Source organism: Zonotrichia leucophrys, chromosome 1A (genome assembly GCF_028769735.1).
Source record: "Zonotrichia leucophrys gambelii isolate GWCS_2022_RI chromosome 1A, RI_Zleu_2.0, whole genome shotgun sequence".
NCBI classification, from domain to species: Eukaryota; Metazoa; Chordata; class Aves; order Passeriformes; family Passerellidae; genus Zonotrichia; species Zonotrichia leucophrys.
Window position 1 is genome coordinate 44115167 of NC_088170.1, and position 21259 is coordinate 44136425.

At 38.1% G+C, this 21259-nt stretch overlaps 1 protein-coding gene across 1 annotated transcript in view; it reads right to left on the reverse strand.

Moving 5' to 3' along the window:
• Positions 1-6003: 6003 nt before the first annotated feature.
• CNTN1 (contactin 1) overlaps positions 6004-21259 on the reverse strand; it is a 204196-nt gene continuing 188940 nt past the window's right edge. The window contains exons 21-24 of the mRNA XM_064702590.1: positions 18724-18910; positions 17166-17278; positions 15870-16026; positions 6004-8536 (exon numbers count right to left, since the gene is read on the reverse strand). Of these exons, the coding sequence (XP_064558660.1) occupies positions 8457-8536; positions 15870-16026; positions 17166-17278; positions 18724-18910 (537 nt within the window). The 3' untranslated portion in view covers positions 6004-8456. The remainder of the gene's footprint in view (positions 8537-15869; positions 16027-17165; positions 17279-18723; positions 18911-21259) is intronic.

The following is a 21259-nucleotide window of genomic DNA, read 5'->3' on the forward strand; positions in this document are numbered from 1 at the left end:
CTACTTAACAGTTTTCTCCCTCAGCTCTATCATTATAAAGGTTGATTTTTTTGACAGTTGATCCAGCATACAGGCATTGACTAAATAAATAGTGGATGGAGGCTTAGCCAAGAAATTAGCTTACCTGTAGGTGAAACACTGGTTACAAAATCCGGTGGAAAGGCTCCCATGACAGTTCTTACACTGCCCTGGGCCAAAGTGAAGGTTTGCCCTCTTATTATCTGGTAGAAATCAACTGTTTTCTTATGGCCCTAAGCCACCTGGTCTAGTGGAAAGTGTCTCTGATCATGAAGGGGGGTTTGAACTAGATGATCTTTAAGGTCACTCCCAACCCAAGCCATTCTATGATCATGTTTTATTGTTTAAAGAGAATATAGCCATTGCTCTCTGTGCTGTGTTTTACAGGCACATAAGCACGGAACACTTTGTGAGCTTGGTCATTATTATACCTAATGATAAGCACTTAGAAATAGTTTATTAACATCTGGCAGTCATCAGCTTATAATGAGAGTTAATTTTAATATGTCCATTACAGAAAATTACTTTTTGATGCTTAATGGACAGAAAAATTAGCATCCATAATCGAAGGATTTTTTAACATGTTTTTTCTACATATTTTACTTATTTTCCTTTTTTTATGAGTTACTTTTTACTTCTGGTTGAGCACACACTTTGCAAAGGAAAAATAATGGAGGCTTCCTGGTATAAGCCAAAGGAAGTAAAAAATAATCAAAGATATTTTAAATGGGTATTGTCAAAAAACCACATAATGCTTTTTCACGTGTCCTTAATGAAGCGTACATTTGATTTATCTAGATTTTGCTTGCAGTTCTACCAGAGACAAGCAAGGCGATTTTATATTTGGTATAGCTACTATTTAACCCCTTTACACAGTTCTTTCAGTGGTTTGGATTCTCAATTAACTTACAGATCCTGTCAGTATCTACTCATGGCATGAAGAGCTGCAAGATGTAATTTATTTTTTCATATTTATCCTAAAAAGTCATCAGAGAACAATAGGCCAGTGAAAAACTATTATTTAGTTAAATCAGGAATATGGAAATCAGAAAAGACACCACCACTTTCTACAAATAAACATGAAAAGGGAAAAACTTAAAATAATTATCATAAACATATATATTTGTCATTTAGAAATGTATCTACTTAGATACGAGATCTCCCATTGTATTTTTACAAATATTCTCTCATGAGATTTTTTTCATCCCGTCTTTACTTGTATTTTTAAAGGTCAGAAATGGAGTTGACTTCCCTGGAGTTTGATTTTGTAATAATTCTCAACAGACATCACAGCTTTTGGCATAACATCAACATTATCATAGTTCATATGCAATTATTCTCACAGTAGTTCTAGTTCATTAATTTCTGAGAAGCTAATACTGTTAACAAGACTTTGCTTCTCTAATTCTATCATTAGAAAGAATCTTTTTACTTCTCAGTCTGTTCTTTCTCCACTGGTGTACTCCTCAGTAGTAGTAACTCCTTCCTTTCAGTTGTCCTGAGGTTCCTCTGTGCTAGGATGGTACAAAGTAATTTTCTCTTGAGCAGACATCCCACAGGATTTTACTTTTGGTATAAAAAGGTTCAAGTATTTCACTGATAGTCTAAATTTTCCAGCATTTCAAGATCCTGAAGCAAAAAATAACCCAAAATATATGTTGGCAGCCTCTCCTGGGACACACAGTCTCCCTCAGTCTCCTTTATAGCCTTAGGAGTCACAATCATCACATTCCCAGTTGTCTAATAGCACATAAATTATTTATTAATGAAAACACCTTGCCATTCAACACAAAGCAAACTTAGCCATATTCCCCCTATTCTGCCATGTTGTATGTTAGAATAAATGCTGGCATCCAAATATCTATCATGCTCATTATGAAACTAGATTAGAAATTGCAGGTTGCTCACTGGGAAATGCATAACACATGTGTTTTAGTTTAGTTTTCAGAGCACGTGGCTTCAAGTTCTTTAAGATGTCTGACACTGATGTCAAGTCTTTTTAAATCACTGGAATATATCCTTGATCCTCCAAATCTGATTTAGAGCTTTGGGAAGAAGCCTGCACAGGGCTTGATGGGACAGGGATGATGACTTGCACAGGGATGATGACTTAAAAGTCATGGTGGTTTCACCCACCTCTTTGTTGTACCAGAAATGTCCATGAAACTGAGTGCTTGCAAAAATCTCTTGGACACCTGGATAGTCATTAAGGGATTTTTCCTTGTTTTAAAGCTTAACTAACCATGATATTCCCTAGTGATGGCTTTTTATTACCAGTGTTCAAGTTCCTATTCAGTTTTTCTTTTGAGAGAAGGAAGATAAGAAAGGAACAGGGGAAAGCGAATGAAGAAAAGCAGGGGGAGAGGAAAGAAAGAAAGCAAGAAAGAAAGCAAGAAAGAAAGGCTAAGTACTTTGATCATGGAAATATCCATTTTTGTTTATCTTTGCTGAAAGGCTGAGTGCTGGGAGAGCACTGGCCAGAAGCCACCAGGTTATCAAATTGCAGCAAGGACATCCTGGAAGATGCCAAGTAGGGAAATAAACTGTATTAACTACGTTAATGCCCCCTGTGCCCTGTGCTCCTGACAGAGTGAAGGCTTTTAGTTTCTTCAGTACTGATTAGAAAAAGACTAAGCCAGTGATTATGCTGTTTCTATATTTAAAAAATCCCGTTTTCCTGCCTCCTGGAATCCATAACCCTCAAAGGAACAGGTTCTTTTGTTGTATGCCAACACACAGTTACTAATATTGAAAATTACTGCTATTTTCTAGATCATTTGCATTAGCACACTTGGCTCAGTCTTGAGTGTTTGAATTATTGATTCCTTCCTTACTTACCATAGAAGTGTTTTACCCTCTTCTCCTGTACTGCTGTCCAAGTCATCTCCTCTGCAGCATCATACAAAGTAGTGCTGTAGGTTGATGACAGAAACCTTTGCTGAGCAGAACCCAATAAAGTCATTCTGTGTGCACTTCCTTGGCTCTTGGAGCACAAAGTTGAACCTGTCTGTATAAAAGCTGCCACAAAAAAATGCAGAGCTCCTCTATTGTTTTGGGCTTTTTTTTGCTTGAGGTATTAACTTTTGTCAGATTATGTTGCAATCACAGCGCATGCTTTACATCCCAGTGTGTTACTTGCACAAGACCCTTTTGTATCATTCCATCATGAGCTTTTTACTAGGGATAGATCAGGTACTGAAGCTGGCTGAAGAGTCTTGTGATTTGATGCCAGAGGAGACATCACCTTGGCTTCAGCACACATGTCAGAGGCCTGCAGTAGTACTTGGGTGCTCTTTTGCTCTGTGAGGGGAGCACAGTGGAGAACTGGCTGATTTTCAGCAGCTCTTTGAGCTGCAGGTAGATCCACAGGGAGTCTGACAAGCATTATTCTGTCAGCGTACAGTTAAATAAGGATCCATAATTAACTGCTTCAGTCCTGTCACAGAGATCTGGCAGATGCTTATTTCCCAGGATCTATAGCTAAAAACCTTCTGGGCAGAGAAAACAACATGTGACTTCATGAATATTACTGGCTTATCATAGACTCATAAGACAAAGAATAGCAGTTTAATGTTGAAGGTGGGTCTGCAAAACCCTCCCCAGATAGTCTTTCCCTAAAGCCCTGCGCATGTCTCCACTCCCTTCTAAATTGCAGACAGAGATAAATTAATAGTAAGGACTAAGCTTTTGCAGAACCTACAGTAACTCTGAAGATTTTAAACTGAAAACTAACATACCCGACCTGCAGCTGGTAGTGCCAACCCTGGGGCACAGACTCCTGCACTGCTAAGTGGTTGCCAGGGGCTCTGGCGTGGCTCAGGGCTGTGCCATCTGAAAACCAGTCCTGGGAGGAGCGCTGGCCATGAACAGTGCCTCATGAATGTGTGGGTAGTACAAGATTTGAGCAGCTTGGAAACGCCATTTGATTCCACCAGTCCAATTCACCTACCATGTCCCAAGAGTGCTACCATGCTGCAGGCAACTGCAGGGCAGCCATTCATTGAGAGCTGTCTGGATGGGATGAATTCCCTGAGTTTAGTGCCTCTGGGAATTTGGTATTTTTAATATGTTTCTCCCTGTGAGAATCAGAAATAAACGTCAATGCGCAGAGAGCACAGTTACTGGCACATGGGTCCAAGTTGTTGTGAACTCCCAAAGGCTTTTACTTCAGGGCTCACTGGATGTTGAAATCCTCCCTGTTCACATCATATGGACCTTTATGCTGGAAGATATTTGCTTCTCTCCTCCCATTGAGGAGAATTCAGTGGCTTGTGCTGGATATATCGTTACTGAGGCCAGGCGCTGCTTCCATGTCTGGACAGAGGCTTTGTGCTCTGAGGACAACAGCTCTTGCCTGTGTGCTCTCCAGGGCCCTGGGCTATACCACCTGGGTATTTCCTGAAGGATTTAAGACCAGCCCAAAGTCAGGCAATGACGACTGCTGCCATTCACCCCTATGGCATGGAACTGCATGCCACGAAAAAGGATCTAAATTTGGATGGAGCTGGACTATCTCAGTGCAATGGAAATACTTCTCTATGTGCTGCTTTCTGCAAGCATCAAATAACTGAAGGACAGAGGTGACATAGGTAAATAGCTGCACCATGACAGCCATGAGGAGGGGACGATGCCCAGAGAATCTTTGTATTCTCTGTTCGGATTTGTCTTTTCACCAGCAGATGATACTACAAACTGTCATGTCTGCTGCCTGCTTTGAGAGAAAGAAATTATGCCATACCTTTTTGTAAAGCAGACAGCTGGTGGCTCTGACAACACAGTAAAAGACCAAAAGCATCAGGTGTTAAAGACACGATTAGATTATTTAAATACAGACCAGAATAATCCAATCATCAGTGCCCACCAGGGGTTGCCTGTTGAAGATACCACCTAAATCATGAGCTTTTAAAGGGTTTTAGAGAATAAAAACTGGCATAACTTCCTGTGTCATTCATTAATCAATAGAATAAATGAGAGTTAAGGCCAACTAAAGTGGAGGAGGTATTTTTCAAGTGTCTTTTTATGATGTTCTTTAGACTTGGTTAATTGGCATGGAGGTAAAAAACAAATGTGTTAGCCTGGCAAGAAAAGAAAAGACAGTTCCACTTCTCTTTCAGATGTAAAGACCATGTTTTGTTTTCCATTGATGAGGACTTCTGTGCATTCTCTCTCTGTTTTTGGAAACAAGAAGAATTTTTAAATCGCAAAGCAAAAGGAATTAGTTGTAGAAAAGTTAAAAAGACAAGTAGATCATATCTGGAAGAAATGGAGAAGGGTGCAGAAGGAGTTGGGAAGGGACAGCCAGGACAGCTGACCCCAAAATAACCAAAGGGAAATCCCAGACCATAGGTCATCACGCTCAGCATACAGAGCTGGTGAAAGATGAAGGGAGTGGGGAACATTCGCAGTGATGGCATTTGTCTTCCCAGTCACCATTACCCATGCTGTATCTCTGTTTTCCTGGGGATGGCTGAACACCTGCTTGCCCATAGAAAGTGATGAATTAATCCTTTGTTTTGCTTTGCATCTGTGCATGGCTTTTGCTTTTCCTATGAAACTATCTTTATCTCAATCCATGAGTTTTCTCACTTTTACTCTTCTGATTTTGTCTCCACTCATGATCAGACAGTGAGTGAATAGCTGTGTGGGGCATAGTTGCTGGCTGGGGTAAAATCATGACATATATCTACTGGAATAGCAAATGTTACCTGAAAAAATACTCTCCTTAGTTATCTCTTGTTTCCAAAAATGCTGAAAAGCTCTCAGGATGCTCTCTCTTACCGATTTTAGGAAAGTCTTTCTATCTGTATCACCTATAATCAAAGCAAATAATGCAGAAAAGCCCTTAAACTCCAGCAATAGTCACAGGAAGGCAGGGCAGGGATACACAGGACTTAATTCTATCCACACCTTTACTACTACAAATGACCACACTGCTGTTATGAAATTAGAAAGCTCCAATTCAAAAGACAGTTATAATACTTTGAGTAACATTAATACATTTATTTGTCATTTACTTTTCATTCATAAAAAGGACAAAGCACAGTCCTGTTCTACTCATTTGAAAAGAAAAGATAAAAAGTAACTAAAAAACCAGTTCAATATTCATCAGTATCAAATAATAGCAATATCAATTTTCCTGAAATATAAGGAAACAACAAATATGTCTATCTATATAAACTTTAATTAAGAACCTTGCATTTTAAAGCAGGTGATACATTAGTTAGTTTTTCTTGACAACAATTTGAAGCTGAAGGTCCCAGTCAAATTTACACAATTATGTGAAACAGAAAATTCTCCAACTATCTGATCAGTATGTGACACCTACCTCATCCATGTTGCTGATTTAAAAAAAGAGAAGTGGTTTTCCGTCCCAGGTCATTTCCATGCAAAATGAAACAGTTTTGCTTCTTACATCATGTATTAGAAAAGTAAAAGGCAATCATGCATTTGGCAAAAGATGTACTTGTGGTTGTATATTATATAAAAATGAGTCATACTGCAAAAGAACAAAACCAAATGAAGCACAATAAAACACATTTTTTTGTACAGAAGGCTTACAGCATATAAGTCTCTTACGTATGAAGACAGCTCATTTCTCTTTCAAATAATTATACAATTTATGAAACTCAGCAGTGTTTGACACTTTGACATTCCTCTATAGGGGAGTATCACTTTTGCCTATTTAAAAAATTTTCTTCTTGTAACAAATAGTTAAAATTAAACTAAAACCATATTATTGATATTTATTAATGAAGACTCTACACTTTTACATGTAAATATATAGTACAAAATTATACAAATAAAAGGAAAGGGTGTAAATTATTAATAGACCTATTCTTGCTTCATGTAAATATTATTACGGACCTCTACAGTATCAGTTCTAAAAAGATAAAATCTATTTCTAAGTAGCTAGCAAGGTTGTGCTAATAAAATATGATTCAAAGCTTATAATTCTTGAAGCATCAGACATTGCACTATTACTTGAGCCAGCTGATTCAACACCACTGTGTTTCTTCATCATTCACACCCAAACTAATTCCCAGCATACCATGGAAAATGAAAGGAATGTGCATTTCTTTAACAACTTAAAAAACCCCAAACAAACCAACAAAGAAACCCAGCACTGAAACACTCTAGACACAGTCAGAACAAAAACATTCTCTATCTCTAATAGATTCCCATTTTGAAAAGGCCATAGTAAACACGTAGCTTTGACTAACAGTTGGGATCTGACTTTCACGTACTAACACACAGTTGGATCATCCAGTACTCTGTCAAATAGAGAAATGGTCTCAGAACTTTAAAACTCTTATTTACAACACTATGAACATTAGAATAATATCAAGTTCTTGAAAAAGCATATAGTTCCCCCAAATGTATGCCTTCAATACAGGAAGGTAACACCTGGTGTCTGCAGCATAAAAATGTAAATATAATAATTTTTTTACTGTGCTACTCTGCTTTTGCCATTTATTGTATATCTTTTTTTTTTATATTTTAAATCTTTTCACCTTAAAAAATAACATACATTTCCTACCATTTCATGGTCCACTTGGCTGTTCTTAGCATGGACTTCATCTCCAAACTCCTAAGTGTTATATTGCTACCTTAATAACAACAATAGGAATAAGACTAAATCAAAACCAATACATTACGCTGCTTCCCTGAAAGCTGACATTTGACTCCCAAAACCAGCAACAATTACCATAACAGAATTTTTCAACAGAATTCTTTTAAGAAAAGAATATAATAAATCTCGGTCAGTGAAGCACAGGTAAATTCCTTTAAGCTGAGTATGCTATCCATGCTTGGGTGAACATATTTAAAACAAAAAATCCTTATCACTGACTTTTATTTCAATTCCTTCAAATTCTATCCAATAACCTCTAAATAATTAAATGTTTTTGCTTTGACTGTCTCTCTAAAACCAGTAATCCCAATAAATGATGGCGGGGCTATTCAAAAATATGCAGTACACAAAACATATAGGATAGTACAGACAGACGTAGTACTCTTACATTTATCACATACAATCAACATTTCAATCTCGATTATATTTCACAATTTGTTATTCAAGTTAAAGCACCTACGTATGGTGATTTTACTTTCACTGTACAGCCTATGTTATTGGGTTTTAACACTGTAACTTGCCCCATTGGACCGAATCATGCAACTGTCACAGATCAGCATAAGTGTTTTATAAGGCATATTGGAACAAGTTAAAAATTCTTAGCCGTTCAAAAGTTGATTTACTTCATGAAGGAGTTCCTGGATGCCTCAGTCCTCTTAAAGTTCATAGGAAATCGGTAGGGTAATTCTTTTTAAAGTGTAATTTATTTGGCTTAGGATGGTGACACAGGAATCAAAAAGAATCGTGGTCCTCATCATCAAAGGGAATCCTTTGTGAAATGTGGAGGACAAGGTGAATCCAGCTACATTCAGAATCCCGAGCAGGCAAGGACACCCAGGGCAGGCACCACTAGGACCAGGAGCAGAGTTGGCACTCCAACAGCGGCACCTGTGCATCGAACAGAAAACAACACAGCATGGGTCTGACTCGGTCTGACTCCAGCACTGCTTGCAGAGGTGGAACAATCCTGAATTCTACAGGGTATGGAGGCTGGAAACCAGCTGGCATATCTCAGCACAGCCCCACCTGGATGAATAACTTGCAATGGACAAAGAGACTTGTTGCAGTAGGGTGGAGGACTCGCTCCTTTGTTCTGCCAGAGCTGCATGTTTAGGCAGCATGTTTATACAAGAAACAAGGCCATTCAGGACACATCAGTGTATTTTGATTTGGCCAGTCCGACAAGGCGGGAGGTTATTATACCAGGAGGCAAAAGGTCAAAATAAATATTTAAGCATGTGAAAACAAAATTAATGGAGTCTTTGAAATGTGACAAAACAAAGAGACACCTTTGGAAATGTTAATGCTCATATGAACAGCAATATTCTGAGAGATGTCAAAGAGCCTGGTCTGTTTGTTTACCTGCCAGACTACAAAGTCCAGATGGCCGACTTCTAGCAGTGTGGCATTTATGTCTGTTAAAGTCACAAGGGTATTTCTTAAACAAATATTTTAAGACATAAAATATTAATCTATGGCTTAAAAACTTAACATGACTCACTCTGGCAAACAGAAATAAGAGCTGCTATTGTTCAGAGGTTTGTGCTGCGATGGCCCAGCTCCCTGTTAAGAAGCATCTATATGAGAAAACAACCCAGCCAAACTGTGCCTGGCTGTCAGTCTTGGAGATGGGCCAAAGGAGCCTGAGAACTGGATATTCTTTCACCCCAGAGAGGGCTTGTCTATACCAGGATGGTAGATGGGCAGTGCAGGACCCAGCTTACTGCTGCTGAACACTCAGCACAGAAGTGCTTGCAGCTGGTGCTGAAGGTCCTGAGGTGCTGCTGGAACAGGCTCACTGGACAGCTCTCCAGAAAATGTTAAAAGAAGGAAAACCAAACTGAGAAGGTAAAGCACAAACAGAGCAGCAGAGATTCCAGCAGGCCTAAAAACAAGCACAGCATGACAAACTGTGAAAGTACAAGGGTATATTTATCTTATTTTTTAGTGATTTATGAGGCACATTAATGTTTTGTTTTTGTTCTTAAATATCAGAGTAGAGGTTCCTAATGAACGAAGCCATAGGGGAAAAACCCTAGGTTTTGTGTTTAAGAATATCCACAGAAAATGTATTCTGCTTTTGTCAGAGCAGGATAATGCAGTTGTAAAGACACAAATAAATATTTTGAATGCTTCTAATGAAGAAAAACAAGACAAAAAGTTTGCTGAGTAAAGTCGAATGATGTGAAAGTATGAGAAAACATCTGTTTGCATGTTGCTGTTCTACAGAGAAAAAGGAATAATAAATCTTCCTCTGAGATGTGCTTACTGGCTCCAGAATAGTTAGCAAGTCACCTCATTATAGTGGCTCCTTACAAGGTTTAGGCACTGTTGCAAAGATATATTTACCAGTTTTCTTAAATAAAGCAAATCCTATCCTTGGGCAGGACATTAACAGAACATTAGCAGGATAAATGCATATTAAGCATATCATCTTCTTCTTTCTTGTTAGATTACTTACCTACATGTAAGGACCCATACTTTACTATCACTGAGTATGTCACAATGCATGAAATTGTTCACCTTATTCAATCAAACTAAGGCTTGGAAGGAGGCAATACCAATAAATTAGAATTGTGATGAAATGAAATGTGATGATGAAGAAGAATCAAGAAAACATCAGAGAACAAAATTTGTTGATTTAAGCATATGTATGAACCAGTTTAGAGGGCATTCTCAGTATTTTCTACTTAATTTTTCAGTCAGGAGACAACAGCAAATGCATTTTGAAAGTTACTCTTCTTTTAGAGGAGAGTTCTTTTAGAAATGTACTTTTAGTTCAGTAGAAGCTTTTTGCTGTATTCGTGTACCAAATGCATAAGAACTTCCAAGGCAAGGAACAAAGGACTGTCCTGCCCCAACTAGGTAGAGTCTGTTTTCTCCAGTATTATGATTTGTACCTGTGTTCTCCTCCTCTTATTACTACAACAACATTTGCAACAGATGGGCATTTTCAAATCACAATCAAAAGATTGTGATTATACCATATGAGAAGTGAATGATCACCTGACTTACTTGATACTAATGTGTGCAACACACATTTGTCCCCTTTCAAATAGTAATTGAAAAAATTAAAAGCTAAATAATTAAAAGAATTGTGTAAATTAGTACAGGCAAAATCTATGGATTTTCCTTTGAAAGAGCTGTAGTTCAAAGTAAATGCTATTTCAGGATCCTAAAACATGCCTCTGGCAAATGGAATTCATATGTGTATTTATATATATGTGTGTGTGCACTGAACACAGAGAAACTGTAATTTTCTTCTCTTGTTATAAGCATATACAATACCTAAATTATTCTTTCTCCAGGCCACTATTAAAACAGAGACATTAACCTGATTTCACATGTGAAGCTGAAGGTGTATGGTACTTCCCTTTCTTCCCCAATATTTATCCAAATAAGAAGAGTAACCCTCCCCTCTTTCCCACCCTGGATGAATATTTAAAACTTGAGAGTTTCATTCTATTTTTCCTTACTCTGGCATAAAGCAACTGCACTGGGGACAGTGCAGTTACACAAGTGAAGTGAAAAGAAGTGAAAAAAGAACTAAGCACCATATGGTTTTAGTTCCTACTGACTGCAAGATTGTTTTGATTACACTAATATTAGTAATATGACAAAACACTGCAATCCAAAAATCATGCAAGAGATAAAGAAATTTCTCAGGCATTATTTCAAAGAAAACAGATAAGCCTATTATTAACTCTTGAAAAGGACTCCATTGGTTAAACAAGTCATTCCAACCTTCATCTGGTTGTGGTAACTCAAGAATGAATTTTAAATTGTGTAGCTCATTAATTTACTATAATGGGCTTAAAAAATAAAGCTCCTTGCTCTACAACAGACACTGGCCAATAAAATATAAAAGATCATGGCTGTATTTTACACTGATTGCTGGAATGCACATATACAGAGAGTTATAAAAGAACTTTTATTTCAAGATGTTCACTAAAAAGAAAGGCATGTGAGATAGCTTTAGATAATGTTTGGTAAACTTCATTTGTATCACTCTCAACTGTTGGAAGCTGACTGGTTACATGAGAGCAAAGTGGCTGCAGAAGGATATTTGCCTCCCGGTTGGTTCTGTGAGATGGAAGAGAACAAGGAAAACAAAAAGGAGGTTTTTTCCTTGAACAAGGAATCGAGATATAAATAAAATCTACTTCTAGTTTCCTTCCCATTTGAATTTCAAATCTAATTGTGTTAGTTAAAACATGCTACAATTTTAGTCCCTATGTTAGGACCTCAGGGCCAGTTAGTGCTCCTGAACCTGAAATATAGAATAAAATATGTGTGCTTGTGTCCTGTCTGGCCTCCACCTGTGTCCTGGGATGACTTCATAATGCTGAATTACATTCCCATTCATCAGTTTAGCCCAGAAAGAAGTTTTGTGCCTTTAAAAATAGATCTGAGAGAAGGAAAAGGAGTGGAATTTTTTCAGAGCTGTATTCAAAACCAAAGACAAGAGCTGCAGGTCTCTCTTGGCACACATTGTCTGCAGCACGGACAGGGAGTGGGAGAGAGCTCTCCTTTGCTTTTAGTTAGTTTTTGGCTAGGTGAGGCAGAGATGTTCCCCAGACTGTGGCTTTGTCTTTTCCTGGAACTGTTCAAACCTGCTCTGGACCAAAAACCCAGAAAAAACCACTGTGAGCTCACACTTGTGGCCCACTGGGGGCCCAGGATGCTGCATTCCGTCCCCAGAGGGACTGAGAGACACTCAGTGAGCCAGCAACACCTACAGAGCACTCTCTCTGAACTACAGAAGGGCTTTCTGAACTTGCCCTCTCTTCAAAACAGTAAAAGGTTTTATTGTTTAATATTATTCATTTTTTATGTTTATAAATACCTTGCTTGTTAAATAAACAGTTTTTTCCACTTTTCTTGAAGGAAGTTTATCGCCTGAATAGGTGGAGGGAAGGACTGCTGAATTTTGCCCTTTAAGGAATCATCCTTTTGGAAGTTCCCTTCCAAATTTGTCCCAAACTAAGACAACCTGCCTATCCAGAAGGCCTCAGGTTCCCTGTACTTCATGTCATGCTTGTCAGAATTGTGTCCCTGGACACAGCACTTGAGATGCCCCAGGATGTCCCTGGTAAACTGGGGCATCTCAAATGCTACAGGCTTTGTTTAATATTCTGAATTACACCCTAGATGACAACTGATTATAATGGGAGCTTAGACACTAACTCAGCCCTATTATGTAGATTACTTTGGATTTGATACCCAGTGAACAGCAGGGAAACACCCACTTGGATGACACACTGGTGTTGTAGACACTCCTTGTTTAAGATCCTGCCATTCCTGGTCATACAGGCTATTTGGAACCTCTGCCCTAGCTGCTTAATTCTCCCCATTCACTTCTGCACAAAATTAGGTAGGTTTGCAAACACTGGAATCAGATGCCTAAAGGTCATGTAAGGCAATACTACTTTCTGAGCTTGGTAAGACCCCTTATGTTTTGCTTTAGCTATTGTTTACATCTCTGTGTAAATATGTAACTTCCATTTTGGTCAGTCAAGCACCACAACATGCATTACTATCAAGCTACATCTTCTCTTCTTTGCAATTCTCTGAGAAAAACTGTAATTAAAAAAAAATCAACTACTTTATCATTCTTTTGGGATAATTATTCTAAACCCTAATGCATTACTGGAAGATTTCCTTAAGAATAAAAATTAGCAGACATAATTTGCCATGTGTAGGCATTAAAACTATACTTTGTTCTGCTTTGTTCTGCTCCAGGAAAAGTAGCCTGGAAATAACCTGAAATTCTTTCCTGATTGGCTGTATACTATGTGTTCCAAAGAGACTACCTTGCCTTTTGTCTTTTTCAAACTTTCCTAAATTGATTTCAGGGAATGCTGTCTCTGTCTAGGTCACCAGAGGCATAGTCCCTGTCTGTCTAGCTGGTGTATGGTAGAATTTACAGATTAGAACTTGCCTGCAGTGGGAAAGACAGTTCAATGCAAAACTGCAAATTAGCATCAGCAGGGTGCTAACTCTCCCAGTGGTGCTAATTCTGTACAGGCATACTTGGGACAGGTCACAGTCTGGGCAAGACTGATCAGCTTGGGCTTGACATTGCACTGACACGATGCTTTGGGAAGTAATCTGCCAGCTGTTACCTAAAGGCCTTGGCACCACACCAATGGCAGGTTGTAACACATGTTTGACACAAAGATACTTAGGACATGTCCTGAAGATAACAGTTGCCTAAACATTTCTGCAGCTTATAAAATACATTAAAAGTGATTGTCCCAGCGTATGATAATACAACAATATATTTCAGATTTTTTTAAGTGGTTGACTTATTTTCCCAAAATAGTCTCATAGAACATGGTACACACATTAACATGCATGCTAAATGGATTAAGAATTCAGTCATCAGCAGATTTCAAATCACAATTATTGAAGAATGGGCACTGAATTTCTAGTGCGATTCCGCACTGAACAGCTGTAGACTGAATGCAATCCATATATTTATATCAAAAACAGGAGAAGTAAGCACCTATGGAACCAAAATGGAAAATAGAGACAACAACAGATTAATATAAAAATTCAGACAGCACAGGGACTTGAACCATTCAAACCAACTGTGATTTTTCGTAGCCACAGGAAAAATTAAACACAAAGTTAAAAAGAGACAGGACACTCTGGTGGTACTCTGCAAATGATGAGATACTGTATCCTGGAAAGTACAGATTCCAGGAAGGATTTAGAGATGGTATTGGACAAACAAGATGAACATAATTTCATAGCCCCATGAAAGGTAATAAATAGCTAATGAAAGCCTTTCATGAATAATGCTGGAAGTAGTTAAGTGTGGGGAGGCAAGAATATCTCTGCAGACAGCTGAGTTGAACACAGTGCATATATAGTCTCTACAGTCTTAAAGGAAGTATCAGAAGGTGAAGAGGTGAAGAAAAGAGTTGATGAAATTATTTAAGACCTGATGACTGTAATTGAGGAGAATTTCAAGGCACACAGTGTTTTAAACATTTGATTAATCATTTGGCTAGTATAGATACATTTCTTAATGGGAACAATATATTAGACACAAAAAGGCTCTTTAATCTAACAGCTATAAAAGGAAACAATGTTCAGACACCAAAGCCAGAAAAACACACATAAAAAATTAGGCAAAAAAAGTAAACTGTGCAGGTGTTCATAAGAACAAAGTACACACAAAATAAAAACTTAATACAATCAAAAATGGTGATACTCATGAGCTCACACCAGATTATATAAGATGTATATATTATTGAAAACTTGCAGATGAGAGGTCCACTCCTGTAGGCACAGGCAGCCTCCCTCACAGTACAGATAATACAGCATAAGCATTGCTCTTTTTAAAAGGCCACAATAATGATTGCATTGCTTCTGTGACAAGAATATTGTTGACACTTAATCCTTTCTATTCCCTGGGTTAATTTTTTAAGTTAAAAATACAAGAATACAATGTAAGTGATGGAATTATAACCTTGCAAAGACACTATCCAATTCCTTGACATCTATTCATGTGTTCTCTTTCATACCAAACAGTGCCAAGGAAGTATTAAGATAAAACACCAACAGGAAGGAGACGTGCAGACCATGTCTGAACTTGTACTCATAGTCAACACTGAGCCCAGTTTGAATTATCCTAAGCCATGGTCCCTTGTCTTCTTTGACAATCATCCAGACCACTCTGAATTAGAGCATGTAGAGTTTCTCACTCCCTATTTATCATGTTTGTCCCACAGATCCCCTTTTCACTGAGAAGGAGAACTTCCAAAGCAAGTGGTCTGTGGATCACTCCTTTTCTCTATTATTTTCCTTTCAGCAGCAGTTGTCAGAGGAATGAGATAGAGGCAAAAGATAATAGGCCTATGGGGTTATTGCAAGATGACAATTAGATCCTGAGGTCTGCACCATATAGTTATGCTTGTGAGACATTACTAGAAGTGGCAGCCTAACCAGGGGCACCAGTAAAAGCACTCTGGTATTTGGAAGATTGGCAGTGCTTCCAGGATTGAGCTGGACTGCTACAGAAGTGTCCTGTGTGTGAGCTATGAGTCCTCAAAAATGTTTTAAGATACACTCTTATCTCAGTGCAGTCAGTCCTGAAGGGATACCTTTCCAATTTTGGGTGTGCCCATCTCTCAACAGCATGCAAAAGGAAAACATTCAGTCCAAAATTTCCAAGGAGTGTGGCAAAGAAAAAGGGAAGTTATCTGCTCACCTGAAATTTTTATTTGGGCTACTTCTCCATCTCCTCCTTCACTGTGTGCTCGCACCTCAACAACATATTCACCATCGCTGGGGACTGGGACCTCTATCGTGTGCTTTCCAGTGGAAAACAACTTGCCTTCATGCTGTCCATCTGGCCTATAAAGTACCTAGGAAAGTAATGGTAAATACAGTTATTGAAATGTTACATTTCCATGAAGATACATTTCTGTATGTAAAGTGTGTCAATGAAAAAGTATTGGCTTTTCATTTATATGAAACACTATATATACAGACACACACACACACATATATATATATAAACTTAGGGGCTAATAAAACTTTTTTCCATATTTACACAAGGAGAATTTAGACAGGATGTCTTCACACTTTCTGTTACAAAATTATGACACCTTTTGAAAGATAAGCACTTACACTTAAAAAAGTAATTAAGTGATGGAGAATATCAAGGCAGGGTGGCAGAGACCATCAAATAAAAATATAAGAACTCAGCTGGGTTTTCTGACATAAAATTTATAAATGAGACAATTAGCAATTTTTTAATTAACTCTCAATGATTCTAAACTATTGTAAATGGGATGATACTTGTTTTGTGGGACCTTTAGAAAAGATCTCATTTCTTTCTGAAATAATCTCTGTGAAACATGATTAGCAATTCCCAGGAAGGAGTGCAACTCCTCAATCAAATTTGTAAATGAAGAACATTATACTAATTTTCTTACTGCCAAGCAAGTAGCAACATTAAACAGGAATTAATAGCTGAAGTTTTCTATATGCCCTATAGTCAGTATATACACTTGCTGTGGTTACAGAGTAACTGCATCTACTGATGGTAGAGGTCCCTTCCCTTTGTCTTCCTTCCCAGACTTTAAAGACTCACGTTTCAGGAACTGTAATCCCTGTATGGAGATGTGAAAGGAAAACTGGAACTATGCATACTGATAAAAGGAAAAACCATAAAGCGTATAACTTTTCTATGCGTTATTTTAAACCAACAGACAATAAAAGTGATCATGTGGGAAATAAGGCTGTTGCAGTGATTGCTATGAACTTTCCCATAATACAAATTACCACCCAAATGAATTTCAGTGCCCTAATATTTTCTCATTGTATTGACATAGGCTTTGCCCTAGGCCTACTGGATGGCTGCGATTGCTGAGCATGATGCCTTCCTCTTCAGCATTCAAGTGTGTGTAAGTCTGATTACATACAAAGATTCAACACTGTCTATATAAAATGCACTTCACAAAGCATACATAAAGATTAGAAATATTTTCAGATATCATACTTTGTATCCTTCGACGGCAGACTCGTTTGACATTGCCTTCACATGATCCCAGGTGATGATGTACCTTGAACCAGATCTTACAGAACTGATAATCCTCGGGCGTTGGCTCGGAGCTGAAAAGGAACATATGAATAACGTACACATAAATGAGATTCCATAAATGCTCAATGATGTTTTTATTAAGACATGTAAACATGTAAAAGTGTGAAAATGGAAATTAGGCAGCCATATATATAAGCAAGGGATAGTGTCCTTCCTGGAATGAACTGCTATAGCTCCAGCCAGGCAATTTTGGATGGCTTTGTGCAGTGGCTGCATCATGGGTCTGCTTTTCTGTGTTTCCAGAATAGAAGTGGCCTTCACTGTTGCTGACCACCAGTGTTTGCTGGCATGCAATTACCTTCAGAACCTCCCAGAAATGTGTCATAAGTCATATTTATTCATCGAGACCAAATATTCAATCAACTATTTACAGCCATTTCTACATCGTTTAACTCAGATCAGCAGAAATAACACTATGCCACTGCAGAAACCATTAATTATAGCTTACACTGTAAGGTTATAAAATGGACTCTCATTAATGAACCCTGCAGGTGCAAGTTGCACAATACACTATTTACTGACAAAGATCCTCAAATTAGTTGTATGCATTTTTAGCCCAGATAATTGTGTTTTAAATACACAAGATTTTTTTTTTTTTTTACATTGTTGTCAATGCTAGTGTTAGGTATCCTCATTGAGTCAGGTGCAATATTCAAAAACCTGTTATGGTAAGTCAGTTCTAGGGTGAGATTCAGATCACCCACTTCTCAAGGCTGCCTGAATCTGCTGCTGATGAAAATGGCAGAAGGTCACATTTTAAACATCATTGACAAAACAGAAAGGCAGTGTATAGATGCCTAAGTAACAGCTGGTCTCAACTGCTGACTATTTAGAATATTGTGTCCAGCTTTGGGATCCCCAATACTTGAAAGACACTAGTGATCTGGAGTGAGTACAACAGAGCAATACCAACCTGGTGGGGATCTGGGACACTTGATTTGTGAAAGAAGGGTGAAAGAGCTGCACCTGTTCACCCTGGAGGTGAGACAGTTTGGGAGGGGACCTAAGAGTGCCCTGTCCTGGCAGAGGGTTTTATCAAGAAGGATCCAGGCTCTTGGATGGCATGGCAGGAGGATAAGTAACAAAAATGCACAATATTGATTAAGAGTCTCAGACTAGATGCTCAGAATAAGTCAGGACCTGGAATAGGTTTCTCAGAGACCTTGTGCAGTCTCTATCCCTTTAGGTTTTCAAGATCCAGCTGGAAAAAACCCTGAGCAACCTGATCTGAGCTTTCAGGTGACCTTTGAGCCTATAATATTAGCCTCTCTACTGCCTTTTGTAAGATATCCCCATTATATATGACAACAAAAGAAAGGAAGAAGAATTTTAGCAGAAGTTTTCGGACTGAGCAGCAATGCCACATGAGGAGAGAACATTTGGTATATGAATGAGAAGCCATGTTTGAAAACATGATGGACATGACTATACTTGACCTAATGCTCCATTAACTTACGTGCTTTCCTTGTGACAACATCAATGGTGCTGCTGGGAGGCCCATAGCCTGCACTGTTGAAGGCAGACACATCCACATGGTAGCGAGTGTTAGGCTTCAGGTTTTCCAGTTTGGTTGAATACTCTTGATTGCTCACCTGCACCCGCTGTGCAGCTGCTTCTTTATCATGAGCAGCCCAGTAACGAATCTGTAAGCATGCCAATTGGAGGATTAAATTTAGCATATTTAATCACAAAAAAATTCTATAAAAACTGATGTATTTCTATATTATATATTCAGATACAAGCCAGCTAAAAGAAATCTAACAGCAATAGCATAGAATTCCTTCTACAGGCTGTGACTTTAACCAAGTTGTGTATAGGCATAAAGAAGCAGAAATAAGTGTAGAATTTATTATATAAACTTTTCTCACAGTGGTTTAACTTGTTCCCAGCTAAGTCACTAGAAGCCTGGGAGACGGATAATGCCTTCGAAGAACAAGAATTTTTTCTTCTTGCTCTTTTGTTTTTGTATTCTGCTCTGAACTTTAGTATTAATTTCTTACACTAGTAGAAACTAATCTCTGAGATTATTTTTGGTGTGTTTTGTTTTGAATGGCTTACAAATTAAGGCCTTTTGTACTTTATCTATGGAAAGCAAAGTATTCAGTCATGTTAGCTGCATTGTAGGTCTGGATAGGTGTATGTAACCATTTTCTAGAGGTCTGCAGCTAAACTTGATTAGGTTTCATAGCACAATATAATATTTATCAAAGTAGGTGAAGTAGTACATCAAAATGCTTATAATATGCAAAAAGCATGACTGTAAGCTTGTAACAGCTTAAACACCAAAGCCAATTAAGAGTACACAGAAATTCCATTAGGGTTCTTTTTTTTTTCCCCAAGAACTTGTTCCATCCTACTTTAATTCATTATGCATTACAAAGCACCAGGTGTATACAGAGTAATTCCTATGGAGTGATGCCATTCCATACAGTCCCTCACATACACAGGGTCCTATTCTGCATGGCCTTGTGAGATGCAAATGAGAGTGAAACACTGTCAGTCTCTGGCTTTTGTCTGGTTTATAACTATTTGCATAAGACTAAATTACTGCATAAACCTCAAAGAGCAGAAAGCCGTGCCCATTGCATTTGTTCTGAGTGTTTTTACCCTCAGCATTTCTGCTCAGCTTCTGTCTGACTTCTGTTGGTAAATTCAGGCTCTAGGAAAAATCTTACTTTGTAAGACATTATTGGTATCCTGTCATCTTTTCTTTTAAATAGAAACTGCTTTAACCTTCTGTTTTTCTGACATTAGTTGTCCATGAAAACTTTATTTAAGGAATAGGTTAGAAGAAGTGATGGTCTTTCAAAATGTTAATATCATAAGTTCTCCTCTTTAAAACTTGTGGGTACAGTCCTTGTTTAGTGAGGCTTTATTTTCTCCTATTTACATTTAAATTACAATATTTAATAAAAATATTGCTTTCTTTTATCTTAGAACACATGCTGTGGTTGAATAATGAGAGATGCAGGGGATTTAGCAGTGGATTTCTCTATACCTACTTCAAATGTCTTTGTACATGAGAACAGTATCACTACTCAGAGATTACTGTCAACAAAATACTTCTTGGAGCTTGTCTCTTGTCAATGTTTTTTGCCACAGTCCTTCCCACCAGTGTTACAGGTTACTCACTCTGATTATTACAAATGTGACATCTTAGTGGCCTTTGTCACTTTTTTCTGCTGCAGGGAGAATCACACTGTATCTGCAGACCAAACTGGATTTGCTTTTTAAGTTCAGCATGCACACCTGATCTCCAGCCAGCACAAAAAGATAATCTTCAGTTCTATAAATGTATGTCCTCCATTTTGTTTAGAAAGTATAATCCATTAGCATCCTAAACATCAGTTTTCCTTAATTTAGACAATCACACTCATAAAATTCACACTTATAAGGTGGCTATTTTCCCAAGTAAACAGCCTTTACCCTAAAATGAGGACTCTGCACCCAGTCCATTCTGCAGGCCTCAGCAGTAGAGTGGCAACCTCCACCAGATGAATGGTTTCAAACTGGCATGGATCTGAAACTGTGACAGCCATTTCAGCTGAAGGTCTGATAGTGATCTTCAAGTCAGAGTTTCTTTTATATGAACATAATTAACATATTATTGTAGATAAGCAGATCTTGTTGAATGTAACCAGCTGTACACCATAAGGTGTTAACAGTAAGTGGCTGACTCAGGTGAGAGAGGGCGTGTACATCAGGAGCTAGAGAACGTCATGTCTATCTCTAAGTTCAAACAAGTTCCTAGCCTGCAGCAAAAGAACGTCTGTGAAGTTCTAGGTGGCCAAAAGTTTATTAACCATGACAGGACCAATAGTAGCTTTGTTTTTGATTTTAGCTGGCCACTGAAAAATAATTAACTTTTTTTAGTATGATGTATCATGCCAATTAAGTAACAGCTTTACCTAAAGATAGAAAACACACTTTATATGAAGCTTCTATTAATCATGTGGCATATTCTCGAAGCCTTTGTATTCCTTTGCCTCACA